This window comes from Eulemur rufifrons, chromosome 6, assembly GCF_041146395.1.
Source record: "Eulemur rufifrons isolate Redbay chromosome 6, OSU_ERuf_1, whole genome shotgun sequence".
NCBI classification, from domain to species: Eukaryota; Metazoa; Chordata; class Mammalia; order Primates; family Lemuridae; genus Eulemur; species Eulemur rufifrons.
The window spans coordinates 57,338,469-57,352,123 of NC_090988.1; the positions used below are offsets into that span (position 1 = coordinate 57,338,469).

General features: G+C 37.8%; 2 protein-coding genes and 2 pseudogenes across 2 annotated transcripts; 2 read left to right on the top strand and 2 right to left on the bottom strand.

Moving 5' to 3' along the window:
* Positions 1-4,541: 4,541 nt before the first annotated feature.
* On the bottom strand, positions 4,542-4,678 carry LOC138385645 (small nucleolar RNA U13; annotated as a pseudogene).
* A 194-nt stretch (positions 4,679-4,872) lies between these two features.
* On the top strand, positions 4,873-5,838 carry LOC138384881 (olfactory receptor 56B34-like). The gene has a single exon (XM_069470540.1). It carries the CDS (start codon positions 4,873-4,875, stop codon positions 5,836-5,838), a length of 966 nt encoding a protein of 321 aa, XP_069326641.1.
* A 5,576-nt stretch (positions 5,839-11,414) lies between these two features.
* LOC138384163 (cell division control protein 42 homolog pseudogene) lies at positions 11,415-11,965 on the top strand (annotated as a pseudogene).
* Positions 11,966-12,248: 283 nt separating this feature from the next.
* Positions 12,249-13,196, bottom strand: LOC138384164 (olfactory receptor 52B2-like). Its single transcript, XM_069469439.1, has one exon. It carries the CDS (start codon positions 13,194-13,196, stop codon positions 12,249-12,251), a length of 948 nt encoding a protein of 315 aa, XP_069325540.1.
* Positions 13,197-13,655: the final 459 nt, after the last annotated feature.

A 13,655-nucleotide genomic window follows, 5' to 3' on the forward strand; every position in this document is an offset into this window, starting at 1 on the left:
CTTTTTGCTCTACCTAGAAATTTTTTTAAGTATTAATGGGAAAATTTTAAGAATTGACAATAGTTCAGCAAAATGGATGATGTGCAAGATAAAATAACAAAACAAATAAAATTGCAATCAGTAAAATGATAAAAACAATATGTTTACCACCAATGACTAATTGGTTAATATAATACAAAGAAAATCACAAAGCATTTAAAAGTAGTACAAATTTAGCAAAGTAGATAAATGCAAGAGGAAATAAAAACTAATATACCACTAAAAAAGATCAATTCAATGGGTTTCCATATGCCATAAATATACATTAGAATGCATAATGCCAAAAAACATATTCACTAAAAACTTCCTAAAATACTGATAATGATAGAACAGTGCAGTATAAAATTTTAATGAGATATTTAAAGATTTAAATAAAGGCAAAGGAGAGCTATATTTATGAATGAGAAAACCTGATAATGTAAGATGTCAACTATTTTTTTAAAAATTAATCTATAGATTTAACACAATCCCTACTCAGCCACAAAAACAATGGTGATCTAGCATCGCTTGTATTATCCTGAATAGAGCTGGAGCCCATTCTACTAAGTGAAGTATCACAAGAATGGAAAAACAAGCACCGCATGTACTCACCATCAAATTGGTATTAACTGATCAACACTTATGTGCACATTTAGTAATATTCACTGGGTGTCGCGCAGGTGGGACGAGGGAGAAAGGGATGGGTATATTCACACCTAATGGGTGCGGTGTGCACCGTCTGGGAGATTGACACACTTGAAGCTCTGACTCAGGTGGGGCAAAGGCAATACATGTAACCTAAATATTTGTACCCTCATAATGTGCTGAAATAAAAAAAAAATTAAAAATAAAAAAAACACAGTGCTAACCCAAACCATGCTATTTTAGAACTCAACACAGGAATTCTAAAGTTAATCTATAGAATAATGCCTAAAAAGGGATTTAAAACCAAAGAAAATACGACAAATACAGTCCTATTGTGTATTAAATTTATTATAACACTAAGTTTTTTTAATTTGGTTTGATATCGGCACAAAAATAACCAGAAAGAAATAGAAACAATAGGTTCTAAGAAATGAAATTTTATATACATATGTATAAATTCACAAAGTGACAAATAAGACATAATAATCACTTGGTGAGAAATATTAAAAATGCTTCATTATTTGAAATCTATTTATTTACATACTTCTCACTAAGAGCAAAATTAACAGCAAAATTAATTCCATATAAATAAGTGTGTCACAAAACCAAAGGTCAACCATTAAATATTAAAAGTCTTAAGAAAGTGAATATTGGTCAAAATTTGAGTAAAGAATGATAATCTGTAATTGTTTCTTGTTTGGATAGTGGAATGTTTTGAGAATTTGATGAAAGCTAAACAGATCCTCTCCCCAGAAAAATGTGAATGTGGATAAATGTTTCCATATAAATTTAGGAATTTCACAAACTTCCAGGAGACCATTTATAAATTCCTGGTTAAAGAGTCCTATTTTAGTCAGGCACAGTGCTTCCAAGGGGCCATAATCATTGAGGCCAGGAGTTTGAGACCAGCCTGAGCAACATAGTAACACCCCATCTCTACATTAGCTAGGCATAGTGGCACACAACTGTAGTCTCAGTTACTAGGGAGGCTGAGGCAGAAGGATCACTTGACCCCAGGAGTTTGAGGTTGCAGTGAGCTATGATGATGCCACTGCACTCTAGCTCAGGCAACAAAAGCAAGACCTTGTCTCAGGATGAAAAAAAAAGTCCTATATTAATCTTAAAAGATAGAAAAAAACATAAAAGGAAAATAGTATAAATATGATTTTTAAGTATATATTTGCAACACAAACCAAACAAAATTGGGAAAAATGTTATAAAACCATTTGATAATGGTCATTAAAAATATGTTTATAAAGATTTTAAATGTTTATAAAAAGTTTCCCAGTGTTAGGAAAAAGCACAGAATGAAAAATTATATTTACATGAAACATCAACTGTGTAATAAGACTACAAAGAAAAATGCTGAAATTAAATATTTTAAAAAGTTAAACCTTAGGTTGCTTGGATTTTGATTTTTCATTTTCAAAAAGAGCCATTGCTTTATTTTTCTTTTTTTTCTCAATTTCATGGATAATATATATTTATTATAATCAATAAATGGCATAGTCATTCATTCTCAGAGGTGGTGAGGGATGGAGTCTCAATGTTACACTTAGTGCCATGAAATGTAGCAAAAGCAGAGATTCGGAAAAGGTAATACTGATATCTAAATATTAGACAAGGTAAGATATTATTCATGGATAAAGGTAATAAAAAGAATTCTCAGATATTCACGGATTCCCAAAGCATAATGCCCAAGTACACTTTTTGATATAATTACTTGACAATACATTCAAGAATGAATAAAACCAAGAATGAAGAGAAATGTTAAAGGGCCAAGAATGAGGCATGAAATGATTTAAACAAAAACATCTAAATGTGTGCAATGAATACCTGCTGAATTTCCAAAGTATTCCACAGAAAAATCTGGAAGTGGTTGGAAGTTTGTTGGTTATTTTCCCTCCTTACATTTTTGCTAATAAAATTGATTATTTAAAAATATAGCCATAAATATGCCTTCAACATTATTTTCATAGTCAGAAGAGGAAACAAATGATTTTCCTAGAGGGTACTGACTTATTGGCTAACATTTGATGGAAGGAATGCTGGAAGTAAATGCTAAAGATTAAAATTTTTGCTATAGCTTAGTCACTTATTGGTGTTTTCAATATATGATTCTTATGTAGGCAGCACATTCAACCTGTTTCCTTCGATGTGAATAGCAACACCTGCATGGTGAAGATTAAATGAGATGGCTTGTGTCAGCAACTATTTGCCAACCAAAGGCTCTGCTTAAAAGAAAGGCATGTCAAAGATCAGTTGGTTGTAGGTAGATGGTTTTATATCTGGGTTCTCTGTTCTGTTCCATTGGTCTACGACCCTATTTTTGTATCAGTACCATCAGCAGAACACAACATACACTGGGGAAAAGAACCCTATTCAATAAATGGTGCTGGGAAAATTGGATAGACACATGCAGAAGAATGAAATAAGATCCCTACCTCTCACCACTCACAAAAATTAATTCAAGATGGATGAAAGACTTAGATTTAAGGCATGAAACCATAAGGATTCTAGAGGAAAATGTACATATCAGCCTAGGCTAAGAATTTATGAAAAAGATCCCAATGGCATTGATGGCAACAACAAAATTTAATAAATGGAATTTGATGACACCAAGAAGCTTCTGCACAGCTAAGGAAATAATCAACAGAGGAAATAGACAACCTACAGAATGGCAGAAAATATTCACAAACTACACATCTCATAAAACGCTAATAACCATAATGTACAAATAACTCAAGCAAATCAGCAAGAAAAATCAAACAACCCTATTAAAAAAGTGAACAGAAGACATGAACAGAAGCTTCTCAAAAGAAGAAAGACAAACGGCCAATAAACATCAAAAAATGCTCAACATCACTAATCATCAGGGACATGCAAATTAAAATCCCAATGAGATATCACCTTACCCCAGTTGGAATGGCATTTATTAAAAAGTCCAAAAACAATAGATGCTGGTATGGATGCAGACAGAAAGGAACACTTATACACTCTTGGTGGGACTGCAAATTAGTGCATCCTCTATGGAAAACAGTAAGGAGACTCCTCAAAGAACTAAAAGTAGACCTACCATTCAATCCAGCAATGCCACTACTGGGTATTTATCCAAAGGAAAAGAAGTCATTTTATCAAAAAGACATCTGCATTTGAATGTTTATTGCAGCACAATTGCAAAGATGTGGAATCAATCCAAGTGCCCATCAATTCATGAGTGGATTAATAAAACGTGGTATATGTATACCATGGAATACTACTCCATAAAAAGATGAATTAATACCTTTTACAATAATCTGGATGGAACTGGAGACCATTCTCCTAAGTATCTCCAGAATGGAAAAGCAAACACCGCTTGTATTCACTATTAAACTGGAACCAACCAATGAGCACACGTGTGCACACAGGGAAGTAAAACTCAGTAGAAAGCAATGGGGGTGGGGAGAGGAAGTGAATAAACCAACCTAATGGTACTATGAACACTATTTGGGTGACAGGCACACCTATAGCCAGGCCTCAAGCATTACAAAAATTATCCATGTAACTTAAAATATCTGGACCCCCTTAATATTTTGAAATAAATAAAAATAAAATGGTCTGGGTTTCCATGATGGCTGCTTATTCTCTTCCTCAGAGTCCTCAAGAAAGAAAACAACACCTCTGCCCTCTAACTTCACCTGCTGAGAATCAGGTTCTTTATAACATATATGTCTCCTGCTTTGTGTGCATGTTCCCCATATAAATAATCCACCCAGAATTTCAGAAAAATAAAGCCAGCAAATCTTCAGTTTTATTCTACCAAATATTCTACTAAAATCCTCATCTTAGCATCTATTTTGCCTGTTCTGTTCTTTTTGTTTGTTTGATGGTTTGTTTCCCAACAAACAGGTAATGTGCCAGACATAGTAACAAGGTTTGAGGGAGGCACATCTCTGAGATGTGCCTCCCTCAAACCTTGTTACTATGTCTGCATGAACACCCAATCATCACACTTATGAGACACATACAAAAGAATCCTTTCTGTTCTTACCTGAACTTCTCTCAAGGGTCTCAAGGGGGATAGAGAATGCATTATGTTAAAAAGGACAGACTTATTGTGGGTGAGCCTTATTCCCCTACAGAATTTTGACCCTCACCTCAGCTAACCACAGTCTTATTCTGTTTCCCCTTAATCCACAGGCAGATGCTGGGAACTAGACATCCCATGATATGGATATTGCCCTGAGAATAATGAATAGCTCAAGGTTTCAAGTGTCTGAGTTCATCCTGATGGGGCTCCCAGGCATTCATGAGTGGCAGCACTGGCTCTCCCTGCCCTTAGCTCTGCTCTACCTCTTAGCTATTTGTGCCAACATCCTCATCATGGTCACCATTCAACGTGAGCCCATGCTACATGAGCCCATGTACCATTTTCTGGGTGTATTGGCAGTGGTGGACATTGGCCTGGCCACCACCATCATGCCCAACATCCTGGCCATCTTCTGGTTTGATGCCAAGACCATCAGCCTCCCTGAGTGTTTTGCTCAGATCTATGCCATCCACAGCTTCTTCTGCATGGAGTCTGGTATCTTCCTCTGCATGGCAGTGGACAGATACATAGCCATCTGTCACCCACTTCAATATCTTTCCATAGTCACTGAAGCTTTTGTGTTCAAAGCCACAGGATTCATGATGCTCAGGAATGGCCTGTTGACCATCCCAGTGCCTGTATTGGCTGCCCAGAGAAACTACTGCTCCAGGAATGAGATTAACCATTGCCTCTGCTCTAACTTGGGGGTCACCAGTCTGGCCTGTGATGACATCACTATTAACAGGTTTTACCAGTTAGTCTTGGTCTGGGTTGTCATTGGGAGTGACATGGGTCTGGTCTGTGCTTCCTATGCTTTGATTATTCGCTCTGTACTGAGACTGAACTCTGCTGAAGCAACATCAAAGGCCCTGAGTACTTGCAGTTCCCACCTCATCCTCATTCTCTTTTTCTATACAGCTATTGTTGTAGTGTCTGTCACTCACCTGGCAGGAAGAAGGGTTCCCCTCATCCCTGTTCTCCTCAATGTGCTGCAGATTGTCATTCCCCCAGCCCTTAACCCCACGGTATATGCCCTTAGGACCCAGGAGCTGAAAGTGGCCTTCCAGAAGCTCTTTGGTTTGGGTGAGTATGTGTCCAGGACGTGAAACAACTTCAAATGACAGAACATTACATGTAGTGTTGCAGAAAAAGCACAGGCTTTGGAGCCCTACATTCCTTGGTTATTATTTCATCTCTCTCAATTGCTAGGAACATCGATTCAAATTAATATACCTCTTTTGTATAGCACTTAGTATGTGTAAGGCACGGCTCTAAGCATTTCGCAAATAGTAACACTTTTAATTCCTGTAACAACCCTATGAAGCAAGCACAACTGTTATTTATACATTTTGCAGATGAAGAAACTGAGTTGGGAAATTTGCCCGAGGTCACATAGGAAGGACGTTGCAGGGTGAGATTTGAACCAAAGCAGCCAGGCCTCAGAGTCCCTGCGTTTAACCTTTTCTCTCTATTCAACTAATTTTTAAAAATGCTAATTAAGATGACAAAACAAGTTGAAATTATGTATCATTTCTCTTTCAATAAAAGAAAATTTCATTTAAAAGTTGTCAGAAATTTTTCTGTCTGATGGTTAATACAGTAGATTTAAGTCCTCCAGAAAAAGTCATTCTAGAGGACCTGCTTAATTATATAAATGTAAGTCAAAAATTTGACAGAAATTATTTTGTCACTTCACAAACTCTTTACCAACTCTTGAGTTAATTTGCATTAAAGTCCTAAAAGGAATATCCCAACCACTTTTTTTTAACATTCAATACTACCTGAACTTCTCTAATGAAGTAAGAAAATCCTAATGGAAGTCTTATAGTTCATTGGCAGTATAAAGGGTAACAAAAGTTTCTACAGGGGAACTTTCCACATAAGAAAAATGATATATGTCCAGAAACAGAAAGAAGGAAAGGTTAGTAAAATTGTTTCTTATTTATTTCAACACCAGAGTATGGATCAGCAAAGGTGGAGGTTGGCTTCAGAATGGCATGTGGATAATGTTGGAAGACTCCCCTGATCCAATGACATGGCATTGTGGCAGATTTTGGGAAGAGAAGCCTAACTTGTGCCAGTACATTTGAAAGTCCAAGTGTGAGAAACTTAGGCCATCAAAACTCAAGCAATCTTGAATCATCTTCCCTTTGATAGAGTCAGCTAGTTAGCAAGGGCATTATTATATCTATAGGCAAGGCAAAATTGGACCATGTGTTTTCACCTATTTATAACAGTGATGCCACATAACAAGAACACAAGTAATAACAACTGAAAAACAGTAGTACACTAATGGATGGATAAAATTTCCACTTCCTCTTTCCATATGTTGTTTGATATCTTTTGACATTTCAAATAGGAAAAAATAAGTCCCACAAAAGGATACTACAAGAGAGTTGTGTTTGGAGATAGCTATGAGGAGAGAAACTGCATTCTTTTCCAACAGGATAGACTGCTTCTTCCACCAGTGATCAGCAATTTCAGATTCCAAAGGACAGAGGAAGGAGAGAGGCAGTCACTGAAAACAGTTCCAATATTAACCCAATAGCTTCTATGTTTCCACCTGGAAGAGGCATAAAAATAATACTAATGTCCTATATGAAGTACTTGGCAGCTTAAAAATTACCCCAAATGCAATCCTATTTAGTCCTCATAAAATCCTGTTAGTTAAATATGATTCTTTACATTCAAAAATTCTGAGAATCAGACTAATTCAGTGGCTGTGTTAGTAAGAATACAACTTCAAATTTTTAGCTAACACAATAAAATGCTATTTGTTGTTTCCATGGAAAATGAAAAAATGATGATGTTGCTCGTTGAATGACTCTACTGATGGCTCCCCTCTAAGCATTGACTTAGGGCTCCAAATTCCTTTCACTTTAAGCTGCTATCTTTGGCACGTGTCCTCCAACACCACCAGGAACAGGAAGGAGCACATGGGAAAGCTACACTGGATATTTAACTACCTTAGACTGGAAGTGACACACATCACTTCTGCCCACATCTCTTTGGCCATAATAGTCATGTGGCCCCATCTGGATACAAGATTATTTAAAAAAAAAAAAAAGTAGTCACTAGCTTGTTAGCTACTTCCCAGGAACAGTCCTACCCTATGCAAGGGGAAGAATTGCTTATGCATCATAAGCTAATTGACTGCTAGAGATCATGTGACTGAGTTTACATCAATGGGAATGTAATTGGCAGTGAAGAGGACTATGAGTTCTTTACATTTTCTCACTCATCTTTATAGCTGGAAGTAAGTAACTCTAAAATGGGGAAAAAACAAGATGGATGCAGAATTTTATCAGTAGCTGGGTGGTAAAGAATCTGGTAACAGAAGCTGAAAAGGATCCTTGTGATTAAATTGGTCCCAGCCACAGAATCTGTTTTATACCACGGAAAAATAGTTGATTATCCTGTAGCCTGTGAGGGGGGCAGACCACCTGCCTCCTAAACCCATAGCTCTAGCAGAAGAGCTGCTAGATGTTGGTAATGTTGGTAATATGTGTTGGCTACATTTAGTGAGGTAGCCAAATGGAAAGAATGGCAAAGAAAGAAAGGAATGGAAATAATTGGCCACTTTGGAAGAAGAATTGGAATGCAGGGTATAGTAGTTTACTATTGTGGCTGTGACAAATTACCATAAATTTAGTGGGTTAAAGTGAATTTATTATCTTCCAGTTGTGGAGGTCAGAAGTCCGAAGTGGGCTTCACAAGGCTAAAATCAAGGTGTTGGCAGACCTGCGTTCCTTTCTGATGGCTCTGGAGAGAATCTGTTTTCTTGCCTTTTCCAGCTTTCAGAGTCTGGCCCACATTCCTTGGCTTGTTGTCCCATTCCATCTTCAAAGATGGCAATGGCCAATTGAGTCTTTTCCAATAAATCACTCCAATATTGATTCTTCTGCTTCCTTCTTTCATTTATAAGGACTATTGTGATTAGATTAGCCCCACCTACAAAATCCAAGATAATATCCCTATTTTGAGGTATGCTGCTTAACAATCTTAATTCCATCCACAACCTTAATTCCCTTTTGCCATATTACTTAATGTAGGCCCAGGTACTGGGGATTAGGCACTTTGGGAGGTCAAGGCAGGAGGATCACTTGAGGCTAGGAGTTGGAGATCAGCCTGGGAAACATAGGGAGACTTCATCTCTAAAAATAAATAAATAAATAAATAAAAATTACCCAGGCATGTGGCACATGCCCGTAGTCCCAGCTATTTGGGAAGCTTTGGAAGGATCGTGTGAGGCCAGGAATTCAAGCCCAGTCTGGGCAACATAGCGAGACCCTGTCTCTACAAAAAAAAAAAAAATTTAACCCTCAGAGCCTTGCAGAGATGGAACAATGAACTGCTTGTAAGCTCCAAACAGAAAGAAATCATTTTTAAAATCTTCAAGCAAACTCTCCCAATAAAATTTCTCAGTTAATTAAAGTGTCCAAAGATAAAGATCATGTTATGGGTGTCATATCCAATAAACATCTCGGATAAAGCAACTGAGGCAAAGGTGAAATTAAAGGTGGGACCTTCTCACTAAAGTATTATAGTTCCAAGTTAGCCTCCAGTAAGTTCAGAGAGATGCACATGAAAGTGATAAAGGGAAAAACAGAGAAAACTTGAGAATTATATCTTTAAAAGATTTAGGGGTATATTTACTGGTACATAAGTGGAACCAAATAGATGAAAGGCCCACTAGGTCTTTAATAAACATACACAGTATTGCCAAAGAAACCAAGAGCTCAACTAAGAAATCCTTTGACTATTAAAGAGTTAACATAACTCTTGGTCACCAACCTTTCAGCACCAGGAAGACTGAAAAGGCTGTGCTGACCCCAAGAAAGGCATATTCCCCAATGCCCATTTTAGATGTGGCTTAAGAAGAAAAGAAGGAAGTTTGCAGAGAGAAGCCTCCATGGGCCACAGAGACAAATGGATAAAGAGAGTTTCTGCTAAACGGTCTAATCAAGAAAATTCTCTCAAACCCAAGATATGGAGCCTTACCAGTGTCTTATTAGTGGGGATATCCAAATTGCCATAAATAAATTACTATTCTATGTTTCACATTTTTCACCTTTTCAAATGGTTGTTAAATTTCCCTATTATACTATAATATGTTTTATAAGAGGGTGAGGAGCAACAGATAAATTTCCTTTTAAATCATAGGTCTTAGACCAATAAAAACCCCACCAAATCAGATGGAAGGGTACATGTACATCACTTCCAGATCCTACACTTTGAGCTGGATGGAGTGCCTGAATGGCACTTTAGGGTCTCTCCTGTGCAGGGGATTTGAGCACGGTCAATACATTGGAAAAGGGAGCAGAGAAATACTAAGTGACCAAAAGTACAAATGGTGGCTGAGACAATTAGTACTCACCGCAAATCCATGAATGCTCCTACATTTCCCAGATTCTTTTGCAGTTGAGCTAGGACCATGAGGACACATGCTCACCAACAAAAATGTGAGCAAAAGTGATGAATAACTTCAAGACCAAGACAATTAATAATTGTTGCGCCTCACCTTTCTCTCTCCTTCCCTGTTCTGGCAACTCTGAAAAATGTATGCTGATATGACAACATCAAAAGATGGAGGGATCCAGGATTCCTGAGCCACCAAATGGAGGAGAGATCCTATTAACAGACACTACACTTTAAGAGAAGAATGAACTTTGTTTTGCTAATTCACTAAAATTTTATGGTTTTTTATAGCTTCATAGCCTAGGCTATCCTTTCTATTACAGATATGTTTATTTTGAGTACTAGACATACTACTGGAGATGCCAAGAAATAGTTGAATATGTGAATATGGATCTCAAGGGGAAAGACTCAGCTGGAGATATCAATTCAGAAGTCATCATAATTTGTAAATGAAATTTAAGGCCATATAACTGGCTCTGATTAGGAAAAGGTATAGACAAGAAGAGGACATAGAATTATAGAATATTAGCTTTCTTCATCTTTCTAACATCTGAATATTATGTGATATATAATTCTTCCTGTTATCAATGTGACCCCATAACTTGTTCTTTGTTTATATGTTCAACTCAGACCCTTGGCTCTCTATGGGTACTGCCTGTGTCTGTGTCACTCATCCCAATTCTTGGATGAGTAAAGGGATTTTTAAAATATAATAATGATGATAGTTTCTTAGTTTATTTTTTAAAAAGCACTCTTTCATATTTATTACCTAATTTAATCTATACAACAAACTTATTATAATGACATTGATGTTGGAGATGATGACAGTCATGATATAGTCTTGGAAGGTAAGCAGGAGAAGACAGAGGAGCCTCTGGAAAGACTGGAAATCTCACGTACATCAAATTTAAGATGTCTTCCTCATGAGACAAACTTCAAGTTAGCATTATAGCTAAGGCTAAGATTGATATCCTATAAAATGCTGGGTAGTGTGCAAAGTAGTTTATATATTTAATTTAATCCTCACATAAACTTTAGAACATAGATATAAGTGGTTGGATTTCACAGGTTAGGACTAAATTTCCAAAAGATGAGAACTTCCCCTTGATTTTCAAAAATCAGAAAGTTAGGGAGCCAGGGTCAAGTACATGCCCCTGTCCAGAAGCTAAAGAGACCCCACAGAGTGCTGCCAACACCTCGATGAAGAAATTGAGGTCAACATCAGATTTTAAATATTTAAAGTGGATACAAAATTATTTCAGCAATGCAGACAACTAAGTGTGTTGTTGTGGGTGATGGTACTATCAGTAAGACAGGTCTCTTGATATCCTATACAACAAACAAATTTCCATCTGAATATGTACTGATTGTTTTTGACAGCTATGCAGTCACAGTTACGGTTGGTGGAGAGACATATACTCTTGGGCTTTTTGATACTGACAAAGGATTATTGATATGATAGATTATGACCACTGAGTTATCCACAAACAGATGTAATTCTAGTCTGTTTTTCAGTGGTCTCTCCATCCTGATTTGAAAATGTTAAAGAAAAATGGGTACCTGAGACAACTCACCACAGTCCAAAGACTCCTTCCTTGCTTGTTGGGATGCAAATTCATCCCAGAGGTGACCCTCTCTACTATTGAGAAACTTTCCAAGAACAAACAGAAACCTATCACTCCAGAGAAGGCTGTCAAGTATGTGGAGTGTTCTACATTCACATATATGGGCCTAAACAATGTATTTGACAAAGCAATGTTGGCTGCCGTGGACCCTCCAGAACCAAAGAAGAGCCACAGATGTGTTCTGCTATGAACATTTCCCCAGAGCCCTGTCTGCACAGTGGGTGTCGGCCTCATTAAAAGCAACATTTAAATTAAACTAAAGCTTAAACATTAAAATTTTTTTTTTGGAATAATGAAAAAAGAAAAGAAAAGGAAGCAAGGAAGCCAGGATTTGAATCCAAATATATTTTATTTCAAAGCCCATGTGTGCTTTCTGCTACAACACACTATAGTGCCTAAACTTGGGAACTTGGTTGACAAATTCTCTTTTCTCCTACTGGTAAGAGAAAACTACGAAGGAACCATGAGCTATCTTAAGACTTCCCCACAATAGATAACATGTGAGCCATACTGTCCCTGATTTGCTTGGTCTTTGCTCCATAGATGATGGGGTTAAGCATGGGGGGAACTAATACGTAGAGATTTGCCAGAAGGATATGGACATGGTGGGGGATATTCTTGCCAAAGCGGTGGGTCAGGAAAGTAAAAAAGGATGGGATGAAGAAGAGGAGAATAACTCCAATGTGAGAACCACAGGTATTGAGAGCCTTGTGCCGGGCATCCTGGGAAGGAAGTCTAAACACAGCTTGGAGGATCAAAGTGTAGGAAACACCAATGAGTGCAACATCTACCAAAACTGATGCCATTGGCACTGAGATGCCATACCAAATATTGACAGTGATGTCAGCACAGGCCAGTCGGGCCACCCCAATGTGCTCACAGTATGAGTGGGAGATGATATTGGTCCTACAGTATGGCAGTCTCTTCAGTAAGAATATGATAGGAAAAATGGTCCCAATGCTCCGTCCCCAGATGGCCAGGGTCATTTTTGCAATTGCCATAGGAGTTAAGATGGCTGTGTATCTCAAGGGAGTACAAATGGCCACAAAGCGGTCAAATGCCATGGCCAGCAGGATTCCTGACTCGGCCACAAAAGCAACATGGATGAAAAACATCTGGGTAATGCAGGCATCAAATGCTATCTCCCCAGCATGGAACCAGAAGATAGCCAGGGCCTTGGGCACAGTGGTTGTGGACAGCAGGATGTCAGTGCCAGCCAGCATGGATAGGAAGACATACATGGGTCCATGCAGGGTGCGTTCACTGAGGACAACAAGAATGAGGGCTCCATTTCCCAAGACTGCAGTGATGTACATGAGGCAGAAAGGAATTGAAAGCCAGGTGTGGTATTGCTCAAGTCCTGGGATGCCAAGTAGGATGAACACAGTGGGATGAAAGGTGGTGAGATTAGCAGAAAACATGCCTGCTTTTGGAGTCTCTCTATGAAGACTAAAGAAAGTGAGAGTTAGTAGGCAGAGCCAGCTATAACTTCTACCAAAAGCTGAACATTAGATAATGGAATCAATCACTAATGACTCAATTGAGAGTATACAAGGTTATTCTTTCACTTAGCGCATTATCATTGCAAGCATAAATATAAACAAAGGTTTCTGATCACATTTCAGCAATGCCTAGAACCTATATATACCTCCCTGTTCTCACTTACTCCTCTTGCTTAGGCTTTAATCATCCTTCACCTGTTCTGTTGCAATAGCTTCCTAAAATAATCTGATCTCTCCATCTGCCAGCTTCCCACCCTCAACCTCTTCAAATTAATCAGCCTATACTGCAGTCTGGGTGGTGTGCCCAAAACAAAAGTCTTATTGTGTTTTCTTTTACAACCCTTATATAATTGACTTATAAATTCCAAACTTCTCAAG